The following is a 10,103-nucleotide window of genomic DNA, read 5'->3' as shown; positions in this document are numbered from 1 at the left end:
TTTATTATTATATTATTAATTATTATATTACATACATATACATATATAAGATGCAATTGCTTCAGATGCAAAAACCTCATCTGAGGTTTTTTTTCTTTTCTTTTCTTTTTTTAAATGAGCATTTTATCAGGCTCCTATGCTCAGTAATTTCACTTTAATGGTAATGAAATGGTTATTAGTCAGTTATTGAAATGATATGCTCAAAAATGTCCAATGTTATTTTCATAGGAGCCTGATAAAAATGCTCATTCGATGCTCTACTAATGAACTGAAACGAACTGCAGTGTATAACGGTGTTAAAACTCAATGTTGCTATTTAATAACTCCGTGGTTTGTTTGTTTGCGATACAGTGACGAATGATTTTCAACCGTGAATTCTGAACACAGTAATGCTAAGTTGCAAATAATTTCTTCGTCTGGAAGTAGCCTACATTTTTTTTTTTTTTTAAATTAGAGCTTGTTTCTTTAGTTCAGAAAAACGCAGCGCATGCTGACGCAATCTGAGCGCGCGATGAGCGTTGCGAGCAAAATTATTTTTTTTTTTTATGTCTGGCGTTTAAATGGGTTTATAATAAATGTATCGCATTCAATTCCAAAACTATTAGGTGCTTTGTGCTGACCAATTAATCACAACCAAACTTTTCTCGGTCGAAGATCTAAAGAGTTTTGGAGCACGACGATGTCAAATATATGCTTGTCTACTGATCTATCTCTTGTTCAAAAGGACATTGTCCTGGACGTGACCTCAAAAAGAACTCATGACATTGAACAACTAATGCGAGCTGTCTTGCTTAATTGGACAATGAAATAGAGTAAATTTGAATGCAATTGAATTAAATCACAATTGTACTTTCCAAATACAGATATGAACGTCAGAACTAGCTACCTATCTTAATGTTTTGTTTTGTTTTAATTCCATGATTTACTGTAGTATAATGCTTCCTGTCCTATTGGCATTGAGTGTTGTGAAGAGATTTGTTGATTTGTGGCACAAACTTCATTACAGGGAACAGAGCCTCGTCTGTTCTCCTTCAGTCATTATAGCCAGTGGAGCTCTCTCTTAAAGCCCTGCTCAATTCTCTAATGAGGCCATTCTCTACCTCTCTCACTTGTCTTCTGAATCTCTGACAGGCTCTGAGTGCAAGCCAAAACCACAAGACAGAAGAGGTCCAGCCCCTTCCCAACAAACCCTGCAGCAACACACATGTCAGTCTAACCCAAACATTTGTATCTTTGAATTAGTTTATTATGTTTCACGGTCTGCTGAATGTTAGATGATCAATTTGAAGATGAGTTTTTCGAGAGCCCATCTGGAAAAATGCATCTTTTATGTGACTAATGACTCCTTTCAGTGTCTAAAATAGCTTCCATACACACTGGTCAGCACAACGACAGACATGACAAGCGTACAAACGTTGTACTATTGACAAATTCTTTGATTCCTACATTGACAAGAAAAGGTGGCAAATCCAAGTGGGTTTTTGTTCACACTTGGCCATTCTGGAAAAACACGTGAATTTTTAGACGGTGTCTTGGCAACTCAGCCGTAGTCTGGCTATTGATATTCACAGTAGAAGCTTCCATCTCCTTTTCAGAACAATAGAAACCTTATGGGAATGAAGAAACCAAGTCGGTGAGGACAAATCTTCTCCCTCAGGCCCTGATGGACATTTGAGAGATTAGTACAACCCTTGACACTATTTCTCGCAATTTCACAGATGAATGAGACAACATAAATTATTTAAAGGCATTTATTGAATAGAGTTTTATCAACTGTTTATGGACTTTTAAAAGAATTTGCTTATGAAAGCAACTATGTGCAAAAGTTACAATAGTCCCTTGAGGAGGTACACCATTCAAATTTCTGTCTTTTTGTTCTACCGTACTACATGAAGGGGCTCAAAAAGCTAGTTTGCTCATGGATTTTGCTTTCAAAAATGATCTATTTACATTCTAATACAGTGCTTATATACAGAAGTTGACAATCAACGGTGTAGATGAATGTTCAGTGGTTATGAAAAAAGTGGCATTAATTAAAATTAGTGATAAATAACATTTGCCTGAGTAACAGACAAATACTCCTTACATTTTTGTTTCGCAAGTTTTCCTATTATATGAACAAGATGATGTGTTATTTGTGATCTGGTAGTATTCACTGCATTTCTGATCTCACAGAGTGTTCAGCTAAATATTTATACACTCTGAGCTATGTGTAAAATTCATAACTGTCTGTACAAAAAGGTAGAACTATGAATGTGGGACATTTGAAGTCCAAATTACAGTGACTTGAGTGGAGACCCTGGTTGATATATTAAAGGGATAGTTCACGCAAAAATCAACATTCTGGCATAATTTACTCCCCCTAATGTTGTTCCAACTTTGTATGACTTCCTTTCTTCTGCGGAACACAAAAGAGGATATAATGAAGAATTGTTTTGTCCATACAATGAAAGTCAATGGGGTCCAAAACAACACAGGACCCCACTTGGCTTCCATTGTATGGACATAAACATGGAGACAAAATATCTTCTTTTGTGTTCTATAGATTACAAAGAGTCAATGGTTTGAAATGACACGAGGGTAAGTAAATTATTGGGTGAATTATCCTTTTAAGATTTTATAGGTACATTGAGCCATCCTGAGATATTACGGAATGAATCTTCAGATTTATGCCAAACTTACAACTTTAGTTTTTTCTCACTAAGTTTGTACCAAAACCAAAATTGCAATTTGGCCTCAGATTTGTTGAACAATGCTAACTTGCTCCAACATAACAGTAAGAACTGCTAATGTAATGATGGCCGCTTGTGGATAATGGGAAGAAGGTAGGTTGTAGGTTCCATGTCATCTCATGATGTTATCACTTGGGGACGGGATCCGCCTACTCAGCTGCCAATGGACAAGATGGTTGAACTGTCCTTGGCTTTGTCAAAAAAAATGGAGGACACATCATTGGTGGTCTTGAGCTTGCCTTCAGCGACGTTTTGGGTGGATGAAGAGTTGCTCGGTTGGCATTCTTCACAGCAGCAGCAGCAACAGTCCATGAAGGCCTGGCCCAGAGACTTGCACAAGCAAAGCAGCAGCACTGGTGTCACGGATGACTTAAAGAACAGAAAGAACTGGTTTATGAGGGCCAGAAGAGAAGTCACCTCCTCAGACACCTGGATGGGAGCGTACGCCAAAGTCAGGTTGCAAACATTCTCCGGCAGCGTGCAGACACCATAGACCACCGCTAGAGCCATGACCGTGCAGTTGAGCTGCCGTTCGATTTGCTGAGCGTGCTGAAGCTTTTGTTTTTTGGATGGAGATCGCTCCTCGGGCCGCTTGGGAGAACTTCCGCTCCCGCCGGATACATGACAGGTGGCCAGCTGACAGAGCAGGGTGAAGACAACGGGTAGACAGAAGTAACAGCCGAAGTACCACCACATGCGTGCGTCATGGTAGTTGATAACGAGAGAATAGATGGATTCGGGGAGATCTGGATATGGACTCATGATGCAGGTGTCCACTTGGTCACCCAGACCAGGTGGTGTCACCTGATGCAGCTGCCACAGGAGCAGCTCAGGAGCCGCCAACACCATGGAGCCAATCCACACCACCGCCAGCTTTGCCAGGACCTTCTGACAGCGCTCAACTCGTCGGGCCTTTGGCATGGAGCTTGTGGCAGCATGGAAGCGGTCAATGCCCAAAGCACACAGACTGAAGGTTGTCACGCCAAGAGAGGTTACCTGGAGGGTGTGCAAAAAAAAATCAGTATTGCTAAAATATATGTTAGTGTTTTTTTATGATGTTTTTTCATGAGTTACAGTACAAATAAATGATTAGATTCGGGATGAATCCATACTAAAATTGTGGTCAAAATAGACATTGCACTTAATGTAGCATTTATTTTATTAGTTTTATTTTTTGAATCTTTTACAATACAATACAATCTTTTACAATAAAGATTCAGTTACAAAAAAGAAAACTAAAAAAAATAAATGCTACAAGTGAATTTAGGAATCAGAACAGTATAATATAAAGTATGAAAAATTTACCTTGTTGACATGATAAAAATTTAATATTGCTATTAGATTATTTTACATTTGAAAATGTTACTACTCACTCGAAGTTAATATTACTAGATAAACATTTAGTGCACATTAGATGATGACAAAGATAATCAGTATTTTAAAATAAGGGGAAATGCACAATTAAATTGATCAATAATGATAAATCAATAATTGGTAACATTGGCAAATAATATATAACCAATATGGTGCCGATACATTGTGCGTCCCTCTTGATTGTCATAAATAGTAATCATAGATTTAAATATAGAATTGTAGTGGGTATTTATAATTGTTAATTCTGTGTGTTTTATGAAAACATTAACATTAAAATGAAAAGGTTATGTTACATGGTCTGTAGTGTTTTGAAATCCAGAATATCGTGTCAGTCTGAATTTAAAAGTTTCTGTTAAAGAAATATTGGCACTATCTAAACTTTGGCCACATTTTCAATATAATTTTCAGGTAAATTAGGCCATGAGAAATTGATCAAGATTAAATGTAAACTTGACACTATGCCTTAGAAGGGCCTCACCTCTATGTAAGGCACAACTCTGCAGGAGAAATCTCCCAGCAGCCTCTTATTGGTGAGTTCGTTAAAGACCACCACAGGCAGACAGAAGCAAAGCACCAGAAAATCCCAAAAAGCCAAACTTGCAAGAAAGTAGTTCCATGCGCTCCTCATGAAGTAATTTTGCCACACAATGCACATTACTGCCAGATTACCCACGACGCCAAAGGCAAACACCACAAAAGCCAGAAAGAGAATCCCATAAGCGCTGTAAGAGCTGTCAGTAATGGGAAACAAAGGATTGTGGATTTTTGTGATGCTCCTTTTTGTTGGATGGCTATTAGGAATCTGTTCACCAGTCACATCAGTGCTGTTTCCATTTTCAGCCAGTGAGGAATTGGCCATCTCTGTGAAGGGCAAAGGACTTGTAGTTTGTGTGTCCATGGATCCTTTATCTTCATCTTCCACATCGAGCACTTCTTGCTGTGTGCTTTCTTGTGAATCATGTTGATTAAAACTATCCTCCTCGACAGGTGTCGTGTCTTGATTTCCTATTTTTGCTTCTGAAGCACAAGCACTCAGAAGCAAAGCCAGTGTCATAAGATAAATCAATTTGTAATCTTGTATCCCCATCTTCAAGGCAAAGTCCAGTAATATACAATCAAAGGAAATTGCTTCAAAACCAGTAACTAAATACAGACAGCAGAGGCTGAGGTAAAGACCCTGGTTAAGGCACTGCTGCAGTTTGGGATCCCTTGTGCCAAAAGGCTCTGTTTTCTGCAGTCCTGTAGACCAGAGAGCAGCTCTCTTATCAAAGCTATGGATGGCTGCTCCCTCTCAATAGGGGTCTATGGAGTCACACCCCCTTTTGCTGCTCTCCCTCACTGACTGATGGGTGTGATTGCCCTCTGCTGGCACTAGAATGCTGTTTTAAAGCACTATAATTTACTGACCTGAGAGTTTTTAACATGACTATTAAAGTGAAAGAAATAAAACTAGTTTTCAAGCTGTGGCGAATTAAAGAGATGAAACTAAATGCATAAATACACATACAACCAGACAGAAGTTTGGAATAATTGAGATTTTTTTTTAAAAATGTTTTTGAAACAAATCTCTTATGCTCACCAAGGCTTTAATATCTTTTAAACTGCAATTTATTCCATTACTCCAAGAGTCATATGATTCTTCAGAAATCATTCTAATATGCCAATTTGGTAATAATTCTTAATACATTTTTGCTGCATTTTTTTTGTTGTTTTTTTGGAAACAGCTGAACGGTATTTTTGTTTACAGTGATGCAGCCTGACAGACAGGTTAAAAAGCTGGTTAGACAATCCTTTAAAGATGACATGACTAAAGTTATCATGTCTGAACTTCTAGGAATCTAGATTAGAATGGGTTAGAAAATTGGATTGCTTCCAGAAAAGATTAGATTGCGTTAGATTAGAATGGAAAAAGAAAACATGCATGTGTAAAGAAATACATCTCTATCTCTGTGTTTAATTTCAATCAGCATTATATATGTTAAGCAGAGTTTGCGATACAAACTCTCTGTCTTGTATGAATATATTACCTTTGACTGAAAATGCGTTTTTTTTTTTTTTTTTTTGCTGCAGTTCCTGCCTTGGTCTGGGGAGGCCGCAGTTTTCGAAACAACAAAGATGGCAATGGCCCTTCACACACCACGAGTATTAAAATGTGTAATGCATGTTAAATGACCACAGTCAAATGCACTGTGTGTGCCAAAATGTGTCAGCTACATGCTTTCAAAATCCTTCTCTTGGAGTTAACAGTCTGCATGTGTATAATGCTTAGTAAAGCAACACTAACAACATAAGTGTGACATGCTGCTAGTGATTCAGAAATGTCTTCCTTCTCTTCCCTTTTGGGTTGTGCATAATGTATTTGCATGACATCATTCATTAATTTTTAAATATGCCTAATACTAAAAATCCATTAGTTAACCAATGATATTCACATGCAGAAAGCTACGTTTGTTAGCTCAAGATTATTTGCTCTAGATAGGCCTGCAGTATATGACTTAAGATAAGCTGATGTCACTAATATTATTCTCTGATATTTGTTCTTGATGGCTGCTCAGCCAATGGTTCTCATGGAAATTGCTAATGTAACAGTTGCGTGTGTGACTGTAGTTAATTGATTGTATAGTATATACATTAAAATGTAAAATACTCTGCATAAGTGTCATCACACAGTTGTTTGCTGAAGAGTCACAGCATACATGGATGCTAAAATCTGAAATTTGATGCTTCATGGGCAGTAATGTTACGAAACAGGAAGGAGTGGAACATTTACACATTTTGTGGGTATGGGTGGTGGATAGATTATCTGTATGGATGATATTATCTCTCGGCTCTACACTCACATGCATGCAGAGAGCATCTAAAATTTACAACAAATCATTTCCTAAATATTAGCATCCAATCCACATCAGTCAGAAAGAGTTATGTGTGCACATAAACCATCCTACTATCAATTAAGATAAAAAAAATATATATAAATATTATATATATGCATGTACTGGATTTATATTGTCATAATATTTGGATACTATATATTTAAAATTGAATAGTTGAAAATGAAATGTGTAGTAAAATTGACCCACCCTCAGGCTGTCCTAGACAAATTTGTTTCTTCATTGGAGAAGAGTTGGATAAATTTAGCCTTACATCACTTGCTCACCAATTGATCCTCTGCAGTGAATGGGTGCCGTCAGAATGAGAGTACAAACAGCTGATAAAAACATCACAACAATACACAAGTAATCCACACCACTCCAGTCCATCAATTAACGTTTTGTTAAGTGAAAAGCTGCAAGTTTCATTTTTGGTTGAACTATTATTTTAAATATTAATCCTATCATTATAATGATATGCAATTACATCACAAAACATTATAACGTTTTGGTGCAGGGACTGCAAAACCATAACATATCAAATCTAAGTGCTTTATGATGATATCTGATACCAACAGGAAATGTCATCTAATACTAATGAGGGCATCATTAGTGGTTACTCTGAGAGAGACTTTTTCTGGGTTTTACTCTGCTCCATTACAGGAAATGTATGTTTCATATCTAGGAAATATGCTGATGCTAAAGGCATTTCGATTTTTCATTAAAATGACAGCGTTTCTGAACTTAACAAATTAACTCAGCAAACTGATGTTTTAAAACTGACAGAGAACTTTTTTTTTTTTTTTTTTGTGGTAATATAGTTTTTCTCCTGTTTGATAAGTGGGCTGAGGCATTGTAGACATCTCCCTGTGTCAATAAGGATATGAGGAACAAACTAGGTAAAGCTGGAGGATCCTTTGGTCATGTGGCTTAAGTGAGCATAGCATGCACACACACTTAACACTTTTTTTTTTTTGTCTTTCCGACTCTCAGTTGTTATTTGGCTCATTTTTGAAGTGATTACTTTTGAATGTTTGAATTATGTAGTCATTTACGACTCATGCAAGTTTTCGTCAGTCTCACCTGACTGTCTGTTAAGAGTCATTAATATGCAGTCAGCCAAAATCTGTGTATGACCTTGCCCTTATAGGGAGATCTGAGCTAAAAGTGAGATTTAACGAGCCAACGGAGGGTAGCAAAGAACCTGTAAAATACTGGGCTTGGAGATTATGTGAATATAAAAATATTTCCAAATGAGGCCATAGCTAAGGCTAGGAAAAAAAACCTTCTATGGTGTCAGAAATGTTGTTGTGGTTGCATGTGATGCATTCACAGACTGAAGCGCTAATTAGAAAAGAGTCAGCATTTAGAAAAGCCAGCACTTTAGTTATTGTGTATTAAATAATAACTGTAAGGTTAAAAGCTTTGCTAATGTACAAAGTGGTTTTAATGTAATTTTAGGACTCCAGATCTGAGAAGGTGTTGCTCAGACTTCAGCAACATGTCTCGCTTGTGTTGTGCGCCTACATTCCCAAAATATGCAAGTAATTACTCAACTAGAGTTTTCACATTTTAATCAAAAACATGGGGTTGCAGAAACAGTGGGAAGTCGTAATAAACTTCTAATTTACTTTCAGCGCCAGCCAACAATGCAAATCCAGCCACAATTACATCCCATCTCTCTTGAAGCTTGATTTGAATGCAAATTTGCCTGGACATCCATTTTGAATACGTGGAAACACAGCTCAACATTCAGAGCAAGCACAGATGTGATTTTGCATGTCACAGATTTGTGCGTAGGTATCTTTTCTTGCTGATGGTGGTGTTTCCATGGCTCGTTATTGTGAATAATCATTTTATATACCAACTTGACATACTGTGACCTTTTTATACATAAATGAATGGAAAGATAGATTGCACCTTTCTCAACTGTGAATCTCTCAGCATAAACCACAACACATCAAAGTGTGAAACTCTTGCTGTAGTAACTGTGTACTACATTCAAAAATATAGAGCTGCTAAGTCTTCATTATTGCCATTATGGACACTTGGTGGATCAGATTGATATGACTAAAAAACATGGTTGCTGAAGCTGAACTGGCCTGTCAAAACGATAACAACAAAAGCCCCTTGTATTGTCTTGCTGAATATCATGTTTTGTCTTGTGAACTAAAGCAGGAAATTTTGTCCAAGTTTATAAAATGAATGGTTGGGTGGGTCTGTTTTTATAGAAGCCTGTACAGCTTTCTCATAGAGGAACCGCCTCATCCTGTGACCCTTAAAATTAAATTTTGTTGTTGTACTATAACGCTAGTCAGATTATTTATTAGATTCAACTATATGAAACATTTTTACACAAATATATCAAGTATAACAAACGGTACACAGGTGGGCCTATGTACTTTTAAAATAATCGCGCCAAACGGCTCATATTCTAACAAAAAGAGCTGTCTGTCCAGAAGTGTCATTGATTGTTTCAGGTTTCTCTTTCTGTCAGGGCTCTCTGTTGCAGTGTGGAGAGAGTGGTAGCGAGTCTCATCTGTATTCTTCCACGCGGTGCCTCCCCTACAGGCGTGTTTTGACTTGACAAAGTTACGCGTGCTTCCTGGTTTGAAGCACTATGACCTCAGGTAGGCTAAGCCGCAAAACTCCAACGACGAGTCACTTCTGCTTCTCGGACCTCTGCGCTTTACATTCCCAGCTGCACATCCAGCCGGGGATTAACTTTTGTAGGTTTTCTTTCCTTTGCACGTTTTCCAACTCTACCGGGATGCATTTATACTTCAACTGTGGGTGAAGCGCATGCCTACACCCGCTTTATATCAGGAAGAGTTTGTAAGAAAAGTGTCCGGGCTTCTCAAGATCAGACTGAAGCGTCCAGACTCCTGCGTGCTGTAAATAGCAAAGATGTCTGATTCAGCGTCCAGTTTTCTGCATATAGGGGATATTGTCTCCCTGTATGCAGAAGGAACTGTCAATGGCTTTATAAGCACACTGGGGTAAGTGTCTTCTTTCATTGACTTTTCTGTCTTCCTGCCTGCCTTCACCTCAGCCCAAGACTCTGCACAAAATACAGTTTTATGTTCATTTAAAACGCAGTAAATCATAGCCATCATTGTGTAATTTA

At 37.7% G+C, this 10,103-nt stretch overlaps 2 protein-coding genes across 2 annotated transcripts in view; one reads left to right on the top strand and one right to left on the bottom strand.

Moving 5' to 3' along the window:
• Positions 1-1,737: 1,737 nt before the first annotated feature.
• Positions 1,738-5,388, bottom strand: gpr37l1b (G protein-coupled receptor 37 like 1b). Its single transcript, XM_058785176.1, has 2 exons — positions 4,585-5,388; positions 1,738-3,728 (listed from the first exon to the last, which is right to left on the bottom strand). The coding sequence occupies exons 1-2, from the start codon at positions 5,191-5,193 to the stop codon at positions 2,886-2,888; spliced, it is 1,452 nt and encodes a 483-aa protein (XP_058641159.1). The 5' UTR covers positions 5,194-5,388; the 3' UTR covers positions 1,738-2,885.
• A 4,060-nt stretch (positions 5,389-9,448) lies between these two features.
• The window catches only part of itpr3 (inositol 1,4,5-trisphosphate receptor, type 3), a 37,322-nt gene continuing 36,667 nt past the window's right edge, over positions 9,449-10,103 (top strand). Inside the window, exon 1 of the mRNA XM_058785848.1 lies at positions 9,449-9,975. Coding sequence (XP_058641831.1) covers positions 9,884-9,975 — 92 coding nt within the window. The 5' untranslated portion in view covers positions 9,449-9,883. The remainder of the gene's footprint in view (positions 9,976-10,103) is intronic.

The sequence above is a fragment of the Onychostoma macrolepis genome, chromosome 08 (genome assembly GCF_012432095.1).
Source record: "Onychostoma macrolepis isolate SWU-2019 chromosome 08, ASM1243209v1, whole genome shotgun sequence".
NCBI lineage: Eukaryota > Metazoa > Chordata > Actinopteri > Cypriniformes > Cyprinidae > Onychostoma > Onychostoma macrolepis.
This window is presented reverse-complemented; position numbering and strand designations above follow the sequence as displayed.

Excerpts from the sequence above, each read along its gene's own strand:
- gpr37l1b (XM_058785176.1), bottom strand. The coding sequence starts at position 5,193 with ATGGGGATACAAGATTACAAATTGATTTATCTTATGACACTGGCTTTG. Across the intron at positions 3,729-4,584 it reads GAGTTGTGCCTTACATAGAG|GTAACCTCTCTTGGCGTGAC; the intron begins GTGAGGCCCTTC and ends CACACCCTCCAG.